The sequence below is a fragment of the Micromys minutus genome (genome assembly GCF_963924665.1).
Source record: "Micromys minutus genome assembly, chromosome: 27".
Lineage (NCBI taxonomy): Eukaryota > Metazoa > Chordata > Mammalia > Rodentia > Muridae > Micromys > Micromys minutus.
Genome location: NC_137962.1, coordinates 18,379,197 through 18,401,796, shown reverse-complemented (window position 1 = coordinate 18,401,796; position 22,600 = coordinate 18,379,197). Strand labels below are relative to the sequence as shown.

Genomic DNA, 22,600 nt, shown 5'->3' with positions numbered 1-22,600 from the left:
TCCAACAAAGCAAGCTTCTTCCTAATCCGTGGGTCAGCGTTTACAACAGTATTCATAAGTAAGGGATACCTCAACGCAAGTCTTAATGGGAGATATAATCCAGCAGCTTTGAATAGGGGGGTGACCCTAGATGGTATGAACAGAGGGTGGGGGGAACCCAGCCTCTAACTAACAATTTCTCCAGCATAAAAATGAAGCATCAAATTCGTTAGCCCAGGGCCTTCATTTTTCCCCTTCCACATTATAACTAGTTATTGAACTCGCTGGAAGATCTAAAGGCCATTTGCGAAGAGACAAATTTCAATGGAGTTTCCCCATCAATAACCCCATGGCAGTGACCTATTGGAACAAGTCAAACACCCGAGGTGAAATGCAGGTCACTCTGTCTAACCAATATTAAAATGCGGCCACTTTTTAAAAAGCCACTTTAAACGAGATTTGAGGAAAATTGAATTCCAAGGAAGGCAAGGCGGGGGAGATCTGCAAGAGGACTTTGCCTGTGGTCTCCGAACAAACAAGAGAAATTCATCTTTAATATTTTAAAGGGGATAAATTAACATTCTGTGATTTCTTTTTATTTTCTTTTTTTTTCTTTTTCTTAGACTATCAGCAGTTCCAGGAGGGTGAAAAAGGTTGAGTATTTTCTAGTGACACATCCAGGTTATTAAAATCATTTTAGACCAATTCATTACTTTAACTGACAAGAGATTTAAGAAAAAAAATCAATTAAGCATTTGCATATTCTTTTGCATACATTAGTCCTGCCTGCTGGCATTAGGAAAGGACAAAACCATAAATATACCCATGTACACACAGAGAGGTACACAAAGAGGGGAAAATGGTGTAAGAATCTTGTTTTAGTTTGGGGTTTTCAAGTTGCCCGGGGGAGAAAAAAAATCAAGATGAAATGAATTGCCTGATTGCATACCATCTAAAAGTCAATTTATTTGAGGAAAAGGAAAGAAGCATGCTGTAATTTGTAATCCCTAAAACAATACAAAGCACATACATTAAACAACAACAACAACCCAAGCCCTGTACTTCAAAGAGTAGGAGTGACCTTTATTTTTCTTCTTTTTACTGGCTAAATCCGGAATTGTTTTCTATTTTAGTTTTTTTGTCCCTCAGAAAATCCAGGGAGTATAAGGTGGGGTTTCACTGCAGCACAGAATCTGTGCAGCCGCTGGAGTCCCCAGCATCTTGTTACTGGGGAGGGGAGGATATGGGTTAGCCAACGGTCAGTATGGTAATCCAGGCACAATAAGGCCTCTCACAACAATGGGCACATATTTTTCTTCAGTGGTGTCAGAAGGGAAGCGCTTTGTACTGAAACTTGTTTCCGAAAGAGAAACCAGATCGAGATTTAGAAAGGAGATGGGGTGTGGGGCAGCGCGCAGGCAACAGAGAGCAGTTGGATGCTGGCAAGAGGTGGCCAGAAAACGTAAAGAATAAAACTGGGACCAAGGGAAGTGAGGGCAGAGCGGTTGGGCTGGTGAGGCCAAAGCACAAAGGAGACCAAAGGGTACTCACCACTGGGGAGGGCCTCTTTAGTAAGCCCCTCCCTCACCAGTTAAGCCCCTGCTAAGTGCAAGAGTCTTCAACAGATTTCCTTGTTTGTGACAATGTTCAGGTAAACATGTTGTATGGGTATGTGTGGTGAGGTATTTAACCCATGTGATAGGCAGCTTCCTTTTCCTAAGCTACTGGAACCCCCAAAGAGTTTTTGTTTGTTGTTTGGTTCTATTTTTATTATCATTTTTTTAATAAGAGATGTAGATGGGAGTAGACACGTTTGGGGGATTTCATAGATTTTACTTTCTGGTTATTCAGGCTGAATTAGCTGTGAAACTCAGAATATATTACTCCATTTATTAATGACTGAACAAAAGGCATTTTGTATTTAAGCAAATATTAATAGCATGAGCGGATATGTATTTGTTAATCATAATAACCAAAGACAAGCTTGGCATTCAGTTTGAGGCATCTGAACCTAGGTCTGTAAATTTAGACTTGCCCAAAGAGAGTCTCCTGGACTGACCTGCAGAAGCTAAGAAGTCTAGGAGGTATAGGGGCAGGTATCATCTTGGGTAATGTCTTGGGGAGGTTACCTTAGTAAATTTGAGATTAGATTTGAAGAAAAGAAGAATGAAGTGGAAAGCAGGGATGGTAGGAATGAGGCTGGGAAAAGGGGAGGCAAGCAGACAGCTCACTTTTGCAGGAGGGGAAGAGAATATTCCTAGGTGGGGCAGAGTGGGGTACTACAGCCAGGTACTGGCCTAGAAGGGAGATCAAGCTGAAGGCAGAAGGAGCTCTACTTTCCTCTCACTCTTCCTAACCTACCACTGCTCACTGGGGCTTTGGAGAGCCATGTGAGACAATTGGGGGCTGTTGCTTAGGTCTTTTGTAGACTGAGATTCAGTAATAGCTTTCCTTTATCTATTTTCAGCAACTTGTAGTTTGCCCCCACCAGCAGCAACTGAGGGGAGGGTGAGACAGAGAGAAACAGAGACATGAGAGAGAGAGAGAGAGAGAGAGAGAGAGAGAGAGAGAGAGAGAGAGAGAGAGAAGAAGAAGAAGAAGAAGAAGAAGAAGAAGGAGGAGGAGGAGGAGGAGGAGGAGGAGGAGGAGGAGAGGACAGAGACAGAAACACACACATGGTAGGGGGGAGAGAATAAAATTGAAAGTCTTCACACCGACCCCTGCCACCAACAACCTGCATTCCCCTCACTCACAGCCTTGAGCTCCGCTCTTCTAAGCACACAGCTGGTCCTCATATTCAAGGTTCCGGTCCAAATAAGCAAGGATTCTCCAAAAGCTCTGGGAGTTTGGGAGTCTCCTGTAAGAGATGGTCGACCACCAGGGAATTCCTGTTCCCTCACCCAGCTGGAGGGTGGAGTGGGGATGAGGTGCTGTCTCTTAGGAAGAGGGTACATGGGATGTTGAAGCACCAAGTCCAGGGAGCTGAGCCCCAGTGAATCTGGGCTGGGGCTGGGCCCCCGAAGTATTGAAGATGGGAAAGAAGCCAGAGGCCCAGGCCCAATCTGTGTCTTTGGGCTTTACTGTGGTTCTCTCCCATTATAGTCCTCAAAGTGAACCCTAATTTGGAAGAGGGGACCCTCTCCCATATCCCAAAGGTGGTGAAAAGAATGTTGGGAATCTTCCATTTTCAGTATCTCCCTCATGGAGCTTTTTTTCCCCTCCTTCTTCCCCCTCCTCATTCCCTTAATTGCAGATGTTCTAATTAAACCTTCAAATAGTTGTTATGCTGTTTTAAAAGGTACTTATTCAAGTGTCAACCAGGCTGGGCTGGGAGGAGGCAGCATAGGGCGGTGAATTAAAGGTAGATTGACTAATCACGGCGGCGATCATAATAATAAAATCAGAGGGAAAAAAATCACATTACGACTTTTCGTGGAAAGGAGGGAGCAGGCAGCCAGCGGCCGCCAGCCCTGTGCCGACGACACAAAGAGTGCGGGCGATTCCCCGAGACTGATTTATGACGTTTTACAGCCCTATAAAAGCTGTAGCGACGAGGCAAGCGCTCCTACCACCGCTGGCAGATTTAGTCTAATAAATAAAACATAAACAGTTAACTTTATGTGTCACTTTTATTGTTATCAAGTAAAATATAGCTGAGCCCTGGCAAGCTATGATTTTAAACTATAATTGTTATCAAGTACAACAAGGGGACCTGGCTCCCACCCTGGGCTTTCCCCTCTGCTCCCCCCCCCCAACTCTGAGTTATAGAAGATCAGTTAATTGGAGTCTGATGACGAGGCCACCCGAGGAACTAGCGGCTGGAAAAATAGTCCTTCTCTGTTCTCTGACTCTGTCACCTCCCTGAGGATATTCTGTGTGTGGGTGACAGAAGGAGGGAGCAGGGCAAGAAGACCCCTGCCCTGTCCCTAAAGCTTAGTTACCTCACCTCTTCTTTTTGGAAGGCAGCCTGGAGCTGGCCCTGGGGAATATGTGTTTACATGTAAACACACGTGTTACACAGAGGCTCTGCCCACACAGGCCTCCCTGGAGGGTAGGATGTAGAGGAAAAACTCTCAGGGCCTTGGGTCAGGGCACTGACTCCTGACAGATCTCTCTTCTCCTCTTCTCTCTTCACCTTCCTTTCTTTTCTCTTCTTCTTCTTCTTCTTCTTCTTCTTCTTCTTCTTCTTCTTCTTCTTCTTCTTCTTCTTCTTCTTCTTCTTCTTCTTCTTCTTCTTCTTCTTCTTCTTCTTCTTCTTCTCCTTCTTCTTCTTCTTCTCTCTCCCTCCCTCTTACCAGAGCTGCTCAGATCCAGTCTGACAGGTGCTGTGAGAAGTCAGCAGGCCAAGAAGCAGAAGTCACACATGAACCATCAGTAGGAGATCTCCTCTGCTCTGGGGCCTGGGTTGGGAAGGACAGTGGGTAGCACTGTGTCAAGGTTTCTGAAATCTGCTTTTGCCAACCACTTCCTGTCTTTCTTCAGAGGGGGCTCAAGTCCTAGACTTCCAGAAATGACGTCAAGATCATTTGCATCCCGCTGCCTCAACGTGTCTAGTACTGCTGGGACCCTGTCTCCAAGGCCCCTTGGCCAAGAGGGTTTGGGTGAGTGTGTATGGGAGAGGGGAAATGGACTTGAGGATCCTTGAATGGGGTAGGGCAGCTCAGGCTCTTTAGCCTTCTAAGCTCAGCCTGGGCCCCTCTCCATCCAACCTCCACTGAAGCCCTCTTTGAACTTCCTGTTCCTGCGAAAAGAGGGGCGCTGCCCTGTGACCTACACAGACTGCAACAGGATTACCATAATGGAGACTAGAAAGGCAGTGGAGCCGAGGCCAACGGGGCCCACTGGAGGCCGGAGAGGAGACTCTGGGCGGGGGCTGAATCACAGCCTCCCGACAACCTCCGAAGCCCAGACATTGGAGTCGAGCTGGGAGCCACCCATCTTTTGCAAGGGAGGATTGTCAGCCTGGTGGGGTGTGCAATGGTGAGCACCCCAGCTTCTGCCAGCCATCCCCCCACCCCACCCCCTCAGCAGCAGCAGCACCACACACACAAAAAATTGGATACATTTTGAATAAAGCGATTCGGTTCCTTATCCGGGGACTGGGTTGCTCGGTGTGATTGGCCGGCGGAGTCACATGGTGAAAGTAACTTTACAGGGTCGCTAGCTAGTAGGAGGGCTTTATGGAGCAGAAAAACGACAAAGCGAGAAAAATTATTTTCCACTCCAGAAATTAATGATCATGAGCTCGTATTTGATGGACTCTAACTACATCGATCCGAAATTTCCTCCATGCGAAGAATATTCGCAAAATAGCTACATCCCTGAACACAGTCCGGAATATTACGGCCGGACCAGGGAATCGGGATTCCAGCATCACCACCAGGAGCTGTACCCACCACCGCCTCCGCGCCCTAGCTACCCTGAGCGTCAGTATAGCTGCACCAGTCTCCAGGGGCCCGGCAATTCGCGAGCCCACGGGCCGGCCCAGGCGGGCCACCACCACCCTGAGAAATCGCAGCCGCTCTGCGAGCCGGCGCCTCTCTCAGGCGCCTCTGCCTCCCCGTCCCCAGCCCCGCCAGCCTGCAGCCAGCCAGCCCCTGACCATCCCTCCAGCGCCGCCAGCAAGCAGCCCATAGTCTACCCTTGGATGAAAAAAATTCACGTTAGCACGGGTAGGCAACTTTGCTTTTTGCCCCCCTCCCTTCCCCGGCGCTCCCCACCCTCCCTGGCCCCCTCTGGCCCCGTCCTCCTTTCTCTCCTTCCCCCTCTCTCTCCAGGAGCGACTCTGGGTTAACACAATTGAACTGGATTTACGAGCGAGAATGGGTAATTACATCCCCCATAAATTTTATGGCTTAGCTACTCTGGGCAGTCCGAGCCATGTGCTACGATCTGTTATGTATGTGTGAAAACTATGCTCGCTTTCTAAGGGCGCATAAATAATTCAGTGTCGTTACAATGAGGATTCCCCTCTTATTACACTACAAAGTCTCTAGCTTCCTTCAACTTCTTTATAACCCATTTAGCTTGATGACTTTATTTCCACCACTCCCTCCTGTTCCTCAAAGCTGAGGATGGGGTGAGGGTGGGGGCAGGGAGCCTGCTGCCTCTGAACCCCACTATTTGCTTCCCCTCCCCCTCCCTCAGTGAACCCCAATTATAACGGAGGGGAGCCCAAGCGCTCGAGGACAGCCTACACCCGGCAGCAGGTCCTGGAATTAGAGAAAGAGTTTCATTACAACCGCTACCTGACCCGAAGGAGAAGGATCGAGATCGCCCACTCGCTGTGCCTCTCTGAGAGGCAGATCAAAATCTGGTTCCAAAACCGTCGCATGAAATGGAAGAAAGACCACCGACTCCCCAACACCAAAGTGAGGTCAGCGCCCCCGGCCGGCGCTGCGCCCAGCACCCTCTCGGCAGCCACCCCGGGCACTTCTGAAGACCACTCCCAGAGCGCCACGCCGCCGGAGCAGCAACGGGCAGAGGACATCACCAGGTTATAAGACATAACTTACACCCCTGCCCCCACCCTGTGCTCCGTGCCCCCCACACACAAATTGACTCTTATTTATAGAATTTAATATATATATATATTTTTGGTTCTTTTTTTTTTTCTCTTTCTCCCTTGTCAGTTCTAAACAGACAAAACAGATAAACAAGCCCCTTGCCCTTTTCCCTTTGCTGTTAAGGACCCCTTTAAGCATGTGGTGTTGTCTTAGCATGGTACCTGCTGGGTTTTCTTTTTTGTTTTTTTTGTTTTGTTTTGCTTTGATTTTAAGGCCATTGGGGGGGTATTTATTTTTTAAGAAAAAAAGCTGCAAAAATTATATATTGCAAGGTGTGATGGTCTGGTTTGGGTGAATTTCAGGGGAAATGAGGAAAAGAAAAAGGAAAGGGAGGTTTGCAAGTGGATTCTCATCCTCTCTCCTCCTCCTTTCCCTCCCTCTTTCCTTAGGCCTTTTGCATTGAAAATGCACCAGGGGAGGTTAGTGAAGGGGGAAGTCATTTTAAGGAGAACAAAGCTATGAAGTTCTTTTGTATTCTTGTGGGGGGGTGGTAGGAGGGGGGAGGACAGCAAACAAAGCTAAATGCATCTGGAGAGCCTCTGGGAGCTGTTCAGTTTGAGGAGCCAAAAGAAAATAAAAATGAACTTTCAGTTCAGAGAGGCAGTCTATAGGTAGATGCTCCCCTACCCCCATCGTGGTCATTGTGTTTTTGGACTGAATTTACTTGATTATTGTAAAACTTGCAATAAAGAATTTTAGTGTTGATGTGAAATGCCCCGTGATCAATAATAAACCAGTGGCTGTGAATTAGTTTTACGTCAATGTCTGATGGTTTCTTTTTAATCCTCCTCCTTCTGGCCTGGTGACACCTCACCTTCTCTTTAGTTGCCTAAGTTTACGCTGAACAAACACACAAAGGTTAACACTTGACTTCAGGTGTTCAGTGCCCATTGAAAGTCTGGGGCAAGGGATGTGGCAGACTCCTCAGGGAAATCAGACCTGGGGGTCCTCCCTTTTCCCTAGTCAGACTCAGTCCCTTCTTTTTCACACCCCACCCTCTCTGTCCTTTACACCTGCCAAATCTGCAGACTAAAAATCAAGTTTAGGGAAAGTGAAGGGAAAAAAGTTTTCCTCTTTCAGGACTTCTTGGGGTGAGACCTTGAGGAAGACGTCCCTTCTTCAGGCTCTCCTAAAGGGAAAAAGGTTTAGAACTGGTGATTCTGAAGCTGCAAGGTGACCTGCCAGGCTGGCGTGTTTGTTTGCTTAGCTTTGGGGAAAGAGCTAAACGTGGAGGCCAGAGGCCTATAAGGTCTCTTGCATGGCTAGGCCTCAAAGACCAACGCCTAGAGTAGCTGGCAGAAGAAGGACTTTTAAGTTTTCCTGGAACTTTTGGTCATGATCTGCCAGCTGCTAAGGAAAAAAGGTTAAAGATTCAAGGACTACACTCTTTCTACAGTCTCCTGTGTCCTGGCAAAGCTTGGGGACATATTGAGCAAGGATCTATGGCGCTAAGATGCTAAGATACCGCAGAGTTTTCTTGAGAATGGGAAGGTGTACCATGGTGGGGGGGGGGGACAAAAACTAAAGACTAATTCAACTCAAAGGATCCCAGGTGGCTCTATCAGGTCCTAGAGACCAGGCCCCAAGATAAACCTGCTCTTTCATTTTATTTATTTTTTGGTTAAGGCAAAGTGAGGAGAGCAGCTGGGAGTTTCCCCCTAGGTTAGTCATCTAAACTTCTGGATGCAGGGCACTCAGGAGTGGGCAAGGAGAGGTTATCTGGATTACCTTCCTTTTCCTTGGATTCCAGAGTGAGAGGCAACAGCAGACTGAGAAGACAGCAAGTTGTGAAAAATCTATTTGATTATGCTTTAATTTTCTTTTCTCTTGAACTACTGATCCTTGGAGCAGAGTCCCGTGTGTGTGTGTGTGTGTGTGTGTGTGTGTGTGTCTGGAGTTTAGTGATGTGTTGCTGGAGGTAGAGTGGGGGGTTCACTTAGTCCCTGAGGTCTCCTTCCTCCTGTCTCAGTAGTACCCTGGAGACAGCGAAAACATACTGTTTACAGTGTGAGGAAACAGAGGCAACAATTATCTGGAGTTATTTTTATGTTAATGAAGGGAATTAGGGACTTGATCTGGCTGTGTCCGAAATCATCTAGAGGCTATTGCCTTTGGGTTTGAGGTGGTGGTGGTAGGGTATTGGTAACTGTGTTTGAAAAGAGAGGGAAGGTCTGAGAGGTAGGTCAGGCTGTCTTTTTTAACCTGGAAAGGTATGATAGCAAGGAGTGGGGGTTGTCTTCAGACCCCCTGTCTGGCCTGGCTTCGAGCTTTGCAGAGTTATAAGAGAGCCGCCATTGCTTGTTATTTCTGAAGTTTCTCCTGGTTCTCTCTGAAGGCACACTCCAGAACTTAGGGAAAACAGCTTGTAAGGGCTGGGACATTTATTTCCCTTTCTTTACAGGCTTCTGTTGTTTTAGGGTCTTTGCCCTTCTTGATCTGGAAAGAGGGGAAGGTCCCAAATTCATCCGTTCTTGAAAAATGTAGCAAAATTAAAATTTTCTACACTAGAATTTTTATTTTTGAAGAGTTGGGTCTCTGACTTCCAGGAGTCTCTTCTCCTTTCTCGAAAGCTTTCCCATGCCTGAGCCCTGACCACCCAGAAAACTGGGCATGGGGCTAGCCTGGGCCTGGGCCCCAACCTCTAGGGCCCTGATTTCAATGCCCCTGATGCTTCTCTGGCCTCACTGGGAAGTGGAGGGGCAAGGCTTTTATTTAAGTTGAGCAAAGCAGTGGGGAAAGCCTGGGGGGAGGACTCAGCCCAGGTTCACGGGAAGGACACTGCATTTTCTCTCCCATTGCCTTTATATTCGGCAGAGCCTCTGACCTCTCCCCAACCCCCATCTTCCAATGCTCTGAAGCCTAGTCCTTGCTCAGGCCCTGGCCTCCAGATAGGATGCCCCAGCTTTTGTGGGACTGGTGATTTCTTGCCCAGACTCATGGGAGAGGAACATTTGTGAATGCCTCCTAGCCCAGCATTGTATCATCTTCAATGGCCAAGTAAATCGAAGACCTGTGAACTGGGGGACACCAGCCTTCCAATGTTCTTCTTTCCAACCATCCGGAGATCCCCACAAGCCTAAAACCCTTCGCTGTGTAAGTAGCTAGCACTCAACCTCCTCTATGGTAAAGAGCACAAGTCTAATTCTGTCTTTCACTAAAATTTTTTTTTTTTAATTTCAGCTCCAGTTGTTTGAGAGGGTGGGAAGTCAAATGTAAGATAGAAAGGGGCTGCTTGGAGAAAGTGGGAGCCCACACACTGAGGGCTGTGAGGAAACAGCTCCAAAAACAAGTGGGTGGAGGAAGTAAGGCTGGGTGTAGAGGAAAAGCCTGGGCCATTTTATTTCTCTGAGGATGTCTTGCAGTTTGTTTTCTACAGTTCTGAATGTTTCAGGTTTTTTTGTTTGTTTGTTTTTGTTTTTGGTGGACTTGCATATTGAAATCCAAAGTGTGTGTGTGTGTGTGTGTGTGTGTGTGTGTGTGTATAAGAGGTTTGCCAAAGTGTGGGCCAGGGTACCCTCTGCTAGGGAGGGTTTCTCTGTTTTCCTAAGACTCAGGACTAACCCAGAAAGAGCTCTTAAGAGGACACCATGACAAGGAGGAGCAGTATACTAGGACTTCAATCTTTCATCAGCTTTTGGCCAGGCCCTGGGGTAGCATGGTGCTATGTTCACAAAGTCAGGTTTTCCTCAGGTTTTATCTGGCACTCCACCTTTGGACAGCTAATTCAAATAAAAATTTCCTAGAGGCCTCTCCGAGTCTTGGAAAAAGAGATGGAAGATCCTCGAACTCTAGCGGCCACCAAAGCAGATGGAATATTTATTGCCTCTCTGGATGTCATTACCTAAGAATACAATTTTATGAACCTCCTAATCTGTTAGGTTGATTTATCTGGATGGGCAGAAGCCCAAAATAAACATTTGCAGAATTTAGGTGGGAAAAAATGTCTTTGCCTCTGACCAAGCTCCTCACAGAACTGACTACCCCTCTCAGAGTGCCCTCTGCACCTGGCATCTCTAAACCATTTGAATCTTTTTTTTTTTTCTTTCTCTGTGGTATGTGGCAATTTGGGGTATGCCTTTTGAGAATTAAAAATGGTGAGATGTACTATTTGAAGTAGAAAGTGGAAGTCTTACATACCTTACAACCTGCCCCTCAGGGAGTGCCATTTCCTTTGGAGGTTGGAAAGGTAGCAGAAGCCAAGGCCAAATGAAAGGAGATTTTCACCATAGGCTTTTTAAGGTGGCAAGGGAGGGTGTTGCGGGGGGGGGGGGGGTGGCGCCCAGACTATTCTCTATTTCTCAGGCCAACCTTACCCCTCATCCCACCTCACCCTGTTTTCTTTGGTATTAGCTCTGCATCTTTTTACCACACAAAATCCAGAGGAACACACATCCATGCAAGCTGTGAGAAAGGCCGCAGCGGCTCTTTCCCACTAGGCCCAGAGAAAGATGAGAGGCAGATCAGGGAGGGAGAGAGGGTTACAGAGTCCAATAAAAGGGAAAGTTCATTTTAAATGTACCTCAACTACTGCTGTAGCCCCCAATGTGTAGTCCTCGGGGACCTGTTCCTCCTGCTCAGGGGTAAGGGCGAAGCAGAGGAAATTTCACTATGGTTCACTTCCTTGTTTCCGACTCCCTCTTTTCACAGCACAAGTTTAGAAACTGGGAGAGAAAAAAAGTACATTTGAATTCGGTGGTGATGGTGATGGTGGTACAGACAGGCTGGGACAGAGTATGTGGGCACTGTCAAGCCACCAGCCAGACCTTAGCTTCTCGTTCCTAACCTCTGGCAGCCTGGGGAGACCCGCGCAAAAGAATCTGGGAGGGGGGTTGGGGAGGGAATTCAAGTGTTTCACTTGAGGTTGGTGGAGTTTCCCCCCCCCCCTGGGACTGGGACTGCCGGAGGGAGGGCGGGGTCTCAGGACAGAGAAATGTGGAAATAAGGCCTAGCGGGCAAGGGCTACTTTGGGGCTCCAGGCTGCGTCCGCCCTGGCATCAAGCCTGCATCGCCTTCACCTAGGTCACGACCTCCATCCCAGCTTTGGCTACAAACAATAGGACGCAGACTAAGAGACGTGGGATAAGGAGCAGGGCCCGCTGGGCCGGTTTACTAGCCTGTGAACCCCTAAGCCTGGGGTCTCACCCTGCAGATCCCAATCTTCTTTCTTTCCCCTATCACACCTCTTTCCCAGCCAACCCGCTACCTCATGGAAATTAAGCGGACTCTCAATTACCAACATGCCACTTAACCAAATAAGTAGATTTCAGTTTTTTTGTTAGAAATGAGTTTTCTCCGAGTTAACTCTCGCAGGAAATACGACCCTTTGGAGATGTCTGAGGGCACGGGGAGGGTAAAAGAGCTCATTTGAGCTCCTCCAAGGGCTGCCAGAAAGATCATAGGCCATCATACCAACCATCATCAGAACTGCGGGTCAGAAAACCCTTCTTGCAAGAGGTGGCTGCATAGAAGCTGTGGCCTTTGTCTCTGTGCCAGGTTAGGATTTGGTCTTTTATTAAAAAGAGAATCGTTCTTAAACCCGATGGGCTGTTGATAAGGGACTGGAAGATGAGTCATTTAGAAGTCCCCCAAACCGGTTTGTTCTTGTTGGGGTGGCGCCTCTCCACTGTGGTAATAGCCAAGCTCTCAGCCATGACTCTGCTTTTTTGGGCAACAATGTAACTGTAGGTTTGTACATGTTGAGTCTTTCCACTCAGATGAAACAGATTTTAGGAAGTTAAAATTATAGATTGGGGTTTGGGTTCTAGCTGGAGGAATGAACTCAGCTCCTTTGGGAGAGGGAGCATGGAGGAGGTGTAGATCGCTATGGGTGTACTTTTCCCAGCTTGGACCTTGTTACTGTCTGCTGCACCTGGCTCAGGTGTAGTGGGGTTGTCATCCCAGGTGTGGTGAGGTTGTCATCATCTCACCTGGGAACCTCCTTAGGGGTTGGGGGTTGGGGCTCAGTCTCAGAGAATTTCAAACCATTTTGGAATGTGACTGCCTCCAGCTCTGTGTTTTTTCTTTCATGTCTACTGCCTTCTGCACTTTCGATCTGCCTTTCCCTGTATTTTTACTCTTCTCTTTCCCTGCAGTAACCCTGAGATAATCACCAACCCTAGCTTCCCTCCTAGGAACCCTGCCCCCAACTGTAAAAGCAGAGGAAGAAGAGCCAAAAGGTGACAGTTTTGGAGGCACAACTAAAGTTCAAAGGTTCCTGGATAGGCCTCCAGGCCTGGCCTCCTCAGACCGGATCTGACCACTCCAGAGTGGTCCCTGGGCCAGCAGCAAAGAGAACAAGGTTTTATAGCAGGGCAGATGTTGGCTCAGCAATCTCACCAGATCCCCCTTTATCTCTTCCAAGGCAGAGCCTCCAATCTCCACTATACCTTTGTTCTTCTCCCTTTCCTCCCTCCCCCTCCCCTTCTTCTGTTTGATCCTCTCCACCCTCCTTCCCAAATTGTTTCTTCAGATCTGGAAGCATCTGTTCCTGTCTGCCCCTCCCCCATACTCTTCTTCTCTTCCACCCTGCACCTCAAGCAGTTACAAAAGGCTCTGATACATCACCATCCAGATATCTGAGACCAGAACTTGTGCCCCCTTTCGTTCTCTCTATTAGAGAGGGTCCTGAGGGTGTGTAGTTTAAGTCTTGGTTGTCAGGATTCAGTCCTTCTACTGGGACAATTTATTCATTAAATTAAGATTAAAAACTAGGAATCCTGGATGGAAAGGTTTGGCCCTGGATTATCAGACAACTGTGCTGTTCTTTACTGGGTTTTTGTGAGCTCAGCCATAGGCACTCCTATGTTAGCCCTAGATGGGATATGGCCTCTCTAACCTCTCTAACTGGCCATGCATTTATTTCTGTCTTTCTTCAAATTACAATTCTTTCTTTCTTCTAATTACTTCCCCTTCATCCCTTCTCTTTGCTGCAAAGTAATTTTCTTAACAATTAGAAGGTCTCCAGTCTCCTTCAGAATGGGCCTCTCTTCTCTGTCTTGTAGAGAAAAAAAAATTTTTAAGTGATTCCTTTACAGCCTTCTTCTTGCATGCATCCTCTCATTTCAGAAGTTTAGAGACCATGCTAGCTCTAGTTAGGTGGACAATACCCAGCACCTCCTTTCTGGGTCAATTTACCTGTGTATGGGACTAGATAATTTAGGTGCAAGCTCTTAAGCACTGCTGGATAAACCTGATTCTAGCAAAATCAACTTCATAGCCCCAGGGCACCTAAATAGAATAATCTCCATGTCCTTAATCCTAATGCCTAATGGAAAAGAGTAACTCTTCTCCTTGTTCTTCCGTCAGCTCTGTCCTAAAATCCAGCTCTGTCCTAAGATCCTTTATCCTAGAAGAGGAGCAATTGGTCAAGAGCCTCAGATTTGTGCTCCCAGTATTTTAATCCCTCAGTTTCCATGGTGACAAAGGCAGCTGAACTACCTATCAAGACACACCACACACCACACACACACACACACACACACAAATACATCACACAAACATACTACATACACACCTAACACACACACATACCACACACACACACACATACCACACACACATATCACACACACACACACCTAACACACACACATACCACACACACACACACATACCACACACACATATCACACACACACACACATACCACACACACATCACACACATACCACACACACACACATCACACCACACACACACACCCCACACACATAACACACACATCACACACACACACACTGCACACACATATCACACACAACACACATAACACACAGACACATCACACACACACTACACACACATACCACACACACACAGACACACACGCACACACCACATCTCTCACACACACACACACACCACACATAACACACAGACACATCACACACACACACTACACACACACCACACACACACACATCTCACACACACACACACACCACATCTCACACACACACACACATACCACACACACACACACACACACACACACCACATCTCACACACACACACACACACACCACATACCACATACCACATACCACATACACACACACCACATCTCACACACACACACATACCACACACACACACACATACACACACACCACATCTCACACACACACACACACATACCACACACACACACCACATCTCACACACACACACACATACCACACACACACACATACACACACACACCACATTTCACACACACACACACACATACCACACACACACACACACACACACACCACATCTCACACACACACACACACACATACCACACACACACCACATCTCACACACACCACATCTCACACACACACACACACACATACCACACACACACACATACACACACACCACATTTCACACACACACACACACACACACACCACACATACCACATACACACACACCACATCTCTCACACACACACATACACACACACACCAGACCTTGATGGCAAAGACTTTGCTGTTCTGGAGAGGTGACAGTAGAGAGTGTCTGATTAATTATCACATAGTTTTTTCTCCCAGCATACATATTTACCTACAGGCACAGCTTCAAACATGAGAAACATACATGCAAAACCCAAATTACGCTCATGTCTCTGTTCATGGGCAGGTGACTTTGCTAAAGTCTGCATTTGTGCAGAAGCTATGAATGACACAGAATGGTGTCTAAATCCAGGCACCTAGGAAATAAATTTTTTCACTCACCACTAATGTTACTGGTACCACAAAGACTCGGCTTTGTGTTTAACTTGACTCCCTGTGCCTGGGGTGGCTAAGAGGAAGGAGGCAGAGTCAAAGGACTGTGTTCAAGATCTGAATCCTTACCTATCTCACTTGCTTCAATGTCAAAAATTAAATAAAACCCACAAATTATTCTTTAGCTCTCCAATCTACACATTATACCTCTGGGTCAGACCTCACAATCACCACTACAGCGACACAGCAAGAGCCATATACCTATGTTCTAGGACAGTTGCCTGTCTTCTTAGGGTAGTGTAGAGATCAGTGAATTAACATTCAAGAAACATTTGGATTTATACTTGGCTTATTGTATGTGTTCAGGAGTGTTTTCTGCTATTTCTGTTAATAAGAACTTGCTATAAGACAGGCAGTGGATTAGATTCACTATCTCATTTAAGCCTTAACATGGTAAGAAAGTTATTTTGTCATTTCCATTTGACAAAAGAGATGCTGACGCTGGGCTTGGTGGCATATGGCTTTCATCTCAGCACTTGGATGGCAGAGGCAGTCAGATCTCTGTGTGGAAGCCTCTCTGGTTTACACAGTGATTTCCAGAGCAGCCAAGGCTATGTAGAAAGACTGTCTCAGAGAGGAAGGGGGAAGGGGTAACAAACAAGCCCCAGTAGGCTAAGAGTGTACTTCACTGAGAGGTCCTAGAAACTCCTTGGATTTGCCTGACTCCTGAATGGAGAAGCTCAGAACTGTTCCACTTGATTGCTTATGATGGATATAGAATGCAGTTGCTAAAATGAGACAGTTTGGTAAGAAGACATGGCGAGGCAATGGGAGCCTCAATTGGAGGCAAGAAGAACCAGAGAAGCTTTGGCTTTGCTACCTAGATGGTTTCTCATCTTCATTGGCTTGGGATTTCTCGATGTTTGGCATAATAATATAATTTATTAGACAGTCAGGCCAGGGATGTAGCTTGTTCTGGCAGAGTGCTTAACTAGCATGCATGAGGCCTCTGGTTCATTCCCTAGCACCACATAAAACAGACAGGATAGTGTAACCTGAAGAGCCAGTATTTAAGAGGTAGAGGCAGAAGGATCAGGAGTTCAAGGTCAATGTCTCCTCCATAGTGAATTGAGGTCAGTTTGGGCTACAAGATATCATCTCTAAAAATGTGTGTGTGTGTGTGTGTGTGTGTGTGTGTGTGTGTGTGTGTGTGTGAATAATTTTAAGGAGCACTGGGCAGTGGTGGCACATGCCTTTAATTCTAGTCCTTGGAGGCGGAGGCAGGTAGATCTCTGAGGTCTAGGCTACTCTTGTCTACAGTGTGAGTTCCAGGACAGCCTGTGTTACACAAAGAAACCCTGCCTCAAAAGAAAAATTCAAGGAGCATATTATTATTGTATCTTTCTAAAATATTATTTACATCCAACAAACTTTTTATGGAATATGACCATTTTCTAAAACAGAAACAATGTAGTGCAATATATTGTTAGTGCAATTGTGTTATCCTTCCACATATTTGCACATTCCTTTTGCTAACATGTCTGAAATGCACAGCTTAGTGTAGATAGGAAATGGTAAATGCTACAGAGCTCTATACAGAGGCTCCAGAACCCCCAGGTTCTTGTACAACCAGCAGAACCCACTCTATAGTAATTATTTTGGATATTATTTTAACTCTTGGGAGGTGCTTCTAACCTTCAAACTCAACACCATTTTACTATACCACATGATAATCAATTTGAGCTATTTTTGGGAAGTTTCTAAATTTGTCTATCTTATAGAATTACTTAGGTTAGACACCGAGATACATAGATATGTAGGTGGCAGATAGACATACATATACCACAATGAGCTGAAGAGACGGCTCAGAGGTTAAGAGCACCGACTGCTCTTCCAGAGTTCAATTCCCAGCAACCACATGGTGGCTCACAACGGTCTGTAATGGTGTCTGATGTCCTTTTCTGGTGTGTCCGACAGCTACAGTGTACTCATATACATAAAATAAACAAACCTTTAAAAAACATAATGCACTTTTTATTATTTTAATAGAGGTATGTAGAGTAAAATATAAAATAATGGGTAAAGTAGCGTTCATACCTCTGAGCTTGTTGGATATAAATGGCTCAACTATTACTATGGGTCTTGCTTTTCAAAAGAAAAAACAGAGCCAAGGTAGAGCAATGTGACTGGTTGATAAGCAAATGGTCAGCGGACACTGGAGTAAATTAGAACTGCAGTTCTCTGGCCCTGGGACTGTACTCACTTCATCTCAGCCCTTTCTCTAGAGACATGGTTGTTTGGAGTGTCTCAGGAAGGTAGATGAGCACTGTGTGCAAGCCATTTGTGGAGGTGATGTTTGTATTATTTGAATATATCTATGAAAAGAGAGAAATATGTTTCTCAGCCCTGCATGCTAAGTTATGGCTCAGCTGAGAGGTACAGGGCACCGTTCTGCTAATGTTTTTCTATTTTCACCAAGGTCCCAGAATGAGATGTCTGATCTCAGGAATACCTCTTTCTCCCAAGCTCACTACTGGCATATCCTTAACAGCATTACATAGAAAGATCAACTTTTCACAGGAGCACACAGAACAAACTCACTTGGGAAGAGAAATCTGATATACATTGTTTTTTGTGCCTATCACATTTGAGATACATTTGTTGTTTAAACAGCTTACAAGTATGCCACTAAGGCAATTGTACCTGTGTGAACGGAACCCTCAGGTGTCTGTATACCTGTTTAGATACGCATATACGAATGTATGAGCAACTGGAGTCTTGGTCCTGTTCATTAATCTGATAAGTATTTATATTGTGTATTTTGTGGTTTCATGAAGCTCAGAAGCTCATGTTTATGTAGGAGAAGAGCCCCCAGTAGAAGTCAGTCCTGAATTCAGCCAAGCTTTTTGTTCCCAGTTGCCTTGAGCAAATCTCTTGCCAGGTAAGAGTCTCCACTTTTTCATCAACCTAATAGGCAGATGCTATCGTTCCTATAGCAGCTCAAGATAGCAGAAGACCCCTGAGTGGATACGATTCATTTCTCTTACAGAAGGGTCCAAAATTGTAAGGAGAATGATAATATCAGGCCCTGTACTCAGCTCCTCATTTCAATGGTGGCTAACCCACAACCAACCTAGCTCTGTCTCTTCTCCTACCCCACATTGCTACAAATACTTTGAAGCAAATCGCAGATGTATCATTTCTTCTGAAAGTATTCTACTGGCTATTCTAAAAGGTTTGGTTTGGTTTGTTGTTGTTTTTGGTTTGGATTTTGGGTTTTTGGTTTTTTTTTTTTTTTTTGCAACAAGACTACAATATGATTATGATACCTATCAAAAATTTTTAGGAAAATAATTTGGCTTTAAAGAGTGAAAAGGGTCTAAGAAAAGCAGAGCAGTTTGCTCCCTTGTGTCTCATGTTTAGAGTTGATAAATGTCAATAATAGAAAATGAAAACAGTGGGAGAAAGATGACATTTCCATGTTTATCTCCATATTTAAATCCCAGGCAACTGCCAGCTCCTCCCCTGTCCTCTATGGGTCCATTAAAAATGAGCTGAGAGGATACCCTGGAGGTTCAGATATGGGGGCTGCCAAAAGGGGCTCTTGGAAGATACTGCAGATTTCAAACTGGAATAAAATAGGACTTGAGCCAACAGGAATATGAGCAAAGGGCTTGCCTAGACATTCTTCAGCATCAGATTTCTTCCCTGGCTTGCCAAAAGCTTGAGAGATGTCTTAAGTCACCTTGGTGTTAATGGCCCCTACATGTAATAGCATCTTTACACCAATATCCAAAAGGAGAGTGCATGGAGGCACAGGAGAGCTTGCCTGCTCAAAATCAGGCCATTTACAAACAAGTGCAAAGACTGAGAGATTGGTGCAAATATACAGCTACCCATCAGCAAACTCAGCAAGATACAAACTTGAGCACCCATGCATGTGGGTGATGCATGTGGTGAGGATACAAGCACACCAGTTCCAGAACCAAGTGTAAAAGCTAAAGGCATGAAATGCACCGGAGCCAAGCTCTGTTCTCTGATGTATCAACAAGTGGGCCAAATTTTGACCAAATTTACATTCTGAAGGGTGCATGAGAGATGACAGAGAGATAGAGAGAGAGAGACAGAGACAGAGACAGACAGACAAAGAGGGGGAGAGAGAATTCTTTTAATATTTCCAGCAACATGAAGGCTTCTTCTCTTTGTAATGCCCAGTAATACAAATTGTATTTCCCTGACCATAAGAGAATATCATTTATGTTTCTGAGTCTTTCCAGTTTGTTCTTCTGCTACTCATGTTTCTCAGGGTCTTCCCTCTGCCCTTGACAGTACATGCTTTTTTTTTTTTTTCTGTAGGACTTACATCATCCAAGGGAATGTTGTGGGCTGAACTGACTGACACAAGAGGCATCCTGTAGATGTGCTTTCATTGAACCTGAGTGACGCTGTGTCAGTTGTCTGGGACCAATTTTCTGAGTGAATGTTTCAGTCAATTAAAGAATTAGGGTGATGGGTGGCTGGATTGGGTGGTTGACTAGGCCTTGCGTAGGCACAGAGTGATTCTGAGTCAGAAAAGTTAGACAGTATTTGACAGTTTGGAAAATGAGATCCTCAACTGAAGAGAGCTAAACCAGTAAGACTAGTTGGTTCTATGTTAAGCATCAACCAACTAAAAGGTTTCTTTTCAGTCAGTTTTTCTATTTTGCATGTATATGTTTAGGGGTGTGTGTGTGTGTGTGTGTGTGTGTGTGTGTGTGTGTGTGCAAGTCAGGGGATAATTTGCAGAAACCGATTCTGTCTTTCTACCATGTAAATTTTAGGTATTAGCCTCAAGTGGTCAGGCTTGGCAGCAAGCACCTCTTTGCTCACTGAGCCCTCCCACCAACCCCTTCAAACCCACTTCTGACAGATGCAGCAGGAGCATCTGTTAGCTACAGGGCATAAATGTGTTTGGGCCCTGGACTTCCACCACCAGTGGGGAAAGGGGGAGGTTGTGACTTGCATTTGGAAGGATGCTGGAGTGACATAGGCTGTGTCTCCCATCACAAGTGTATGTGAGCATGTAGCATCTTTGAGGCTAACATCACAGAACACAAGGTGTAGAAGAACCTCAAAGACTGTGTAGAAACTGAGCTTGGAGAGTTTTAATCAACTCTTTCAAGACCATAGAACAAGCATGCAGCCTAGACACAATTAGAGACTGTGTTGATTTGCTAGAGTTAAGGTAACAGACTATCAGAGGCTGGGGGGCTTGATCAAGTCTGAGATCAAGGAGTTAGCTCTGTTGGTTTCTCCTAAGGCCCCTTTGTTTGGATTGGAGGTGACGGTGTGTCTTTCAGTCATCAATTGGTCAGTGTATGTGAAATAGCTTTTTCTAATAAGGGTATAGTCCATCCTGGATGAAGGGATCCACCTTCAGGATATCATTTGAAATCAATAACTTCATTACAAACCACAGTCACATTTGGAAGCCCTGGAATTAGGAATTTAACATATGAATTTAGAAGGGATAGAACTGAGCCCATAACTGGACCATGATCTTAGACTTGCAGTCACATTGCCAGTGTGCCCACATCAGACTGAATAACCAGTGAATTTGAATGCTGAACTAGTCAATTCTTACTTGTTTCCTAGTTCTGGGAAAGTTGTTGTTTCTTTGTTCATAAATTTTTAAACCGAGCCAAGTGAGGGTGGTGTGTGCCTTTAATCCCAGCACTTGGAAGGTAGAGGAAGGTAGAGCTCTATGAACTCAAGGCATGCCTGGTCTATGTAGCAAGCTCAAGGACTGCCAGATCTCCCAAGGAGACCCTGTTCCAAAACACCAAAATATTTTTAAATTTGTTTTTCTTTATGATGCCAGGGAGTGGACTCAGGGTCTTGTGAATGCTAGAAATTTCTTTTTATTATTTGATATGGGAGTGGGGGTGGAGAGTGTCTCACTAAGTTACCCAGGCTGGCTTTGAACACACTCTGTAATCGAAGTAGACCTTAATTTTCAATCCTCCTACTTCAGTCTCCCCAAATAGTTGGGATTCCAGATCAACTTAGAGCCAATAAGAGACTGAAAAGTTTTTCTTGGTGTCAAGGCCCAGAGAAAGGCAGAGCAAACTCAAAGGAAGGCCCTGTGACTATACAGGAATTCTTTTAGAACTATCTAGCTTATTTTAGTGTGTGTGTATGTGTGTGTGTGTTTTACCTACATGTATATATGTGCACTATGTGAATACCTGGTACCCACAGATTTCAGAAGAGATTGTTGGTTTCCCAGTACTAGAGTTAAGGATGGCTATGAATCACCATGCGAGTACGGGGAACTGAACCAAGACTCCTCTATAGTTTCAGCAAGAGCTTTAACCACTGAGCCACTTCTCCAGCCCATAGGCAGGTATCTTAAATCAGACCTCATTTGACCGATATAAACTCAGTGAACCCAGCTATCTGGCAACTGTCAAGTCTGACAAGTTCTCTCTAGAATGTAACCAGAATTTCCCATGCTGAACTCAACTCCATCCACCTGTCTTCAGGGCCAAAATGGACAGGTTGGCTTCAGCTTTGTCCAGAGCAAGAGGTTCGACAACTGTTTTTTCCTTTTTGTGTGTCTTGTTCTTTCTTTTTCTCAGTTTGGGAGTGGGGAGAAATAGCAGCAGAAATAGCAGCCCACACGCTCTTCCACCCAGGACGCTAGGAAAGTGACCGCGTGAGGTGCTGCAGATACAGTGAGAAAGTGGCCTTCAAATGCCACAGAAATCATAGGTGGGCTCTGGTGGGATTCTGGAGTATCCTGTGTGACGTAGCATGTGCCCTAAAATGAACACAATGGAGAATGAGGATTCACTGTCTCAGGATGTGCCATGGAAATCAAGTTTTTGTTTGGGGGGGTTGGTGGGAGCAGTTCCAGAAGCTATATAGCTGAAGGACAAAGAGAACCACCTTTCAGGGAAGAGCTTTAGAGAACACTTACTGGAATCAGCACCTGAATTATGTTGTGTCACAGTCTGAGCCTCAGTTTCCCTTACTTTGTAGTAGATTTAATTAGGCATCACAAAGATCCCCCTAGCTCTGAGGAGGTTTAAGCAAAGACTGGAGGATGCTGGGGGGCAGGGAGAAGGAATACCCTTTGTAGCAAATCAGATGATGAACTATGTGTCTCTGTGAACCAAACCAGGCACAGAAAACTCTCCATCTTCATTCCAGAGTTGGTGGGGGTGGGGGAATAGGGTGTCTCCTCATTTGACAACTCAACCTTTTCCACAGGGCCCTTGCAGACACACCATGGGGAGCTGTGTCCCTTAAGGACCCTGCTCACTGGGGAGAGAAGCCAGGGAAATGGGGTGGGCA

General features: G+C 45.6%; 1 protein-coding gene across 1 annotated transcript; it reads left to right on the top strand.

The window, feature by feature from the left end:
* The first annotated feature begins 5,135 nt into the window (after window positions 1–5,135).
* On the top strand, window positions 5,136–7,256 carry HOXC4 (homeobox C4). The gene is made up of 2 exons (XM_080939321.1): window positions 5,136–5,651; window positions 6,127–7,256. The coding sequence occupies exons 1-2, from the start codon at window positions 5,213–5,215 to the stop codon at window positions 6,480–6,482; spliced, it is 795 nt and encodes a 264-aa protein (XP_080795447.1). The 5' UTR covers window positions 5,136–5,212; the 3' UTR covers window positions 6,483–7,256.
* Window positions 7,257–22,600: the final 15,344 nt, after the last annotated feature.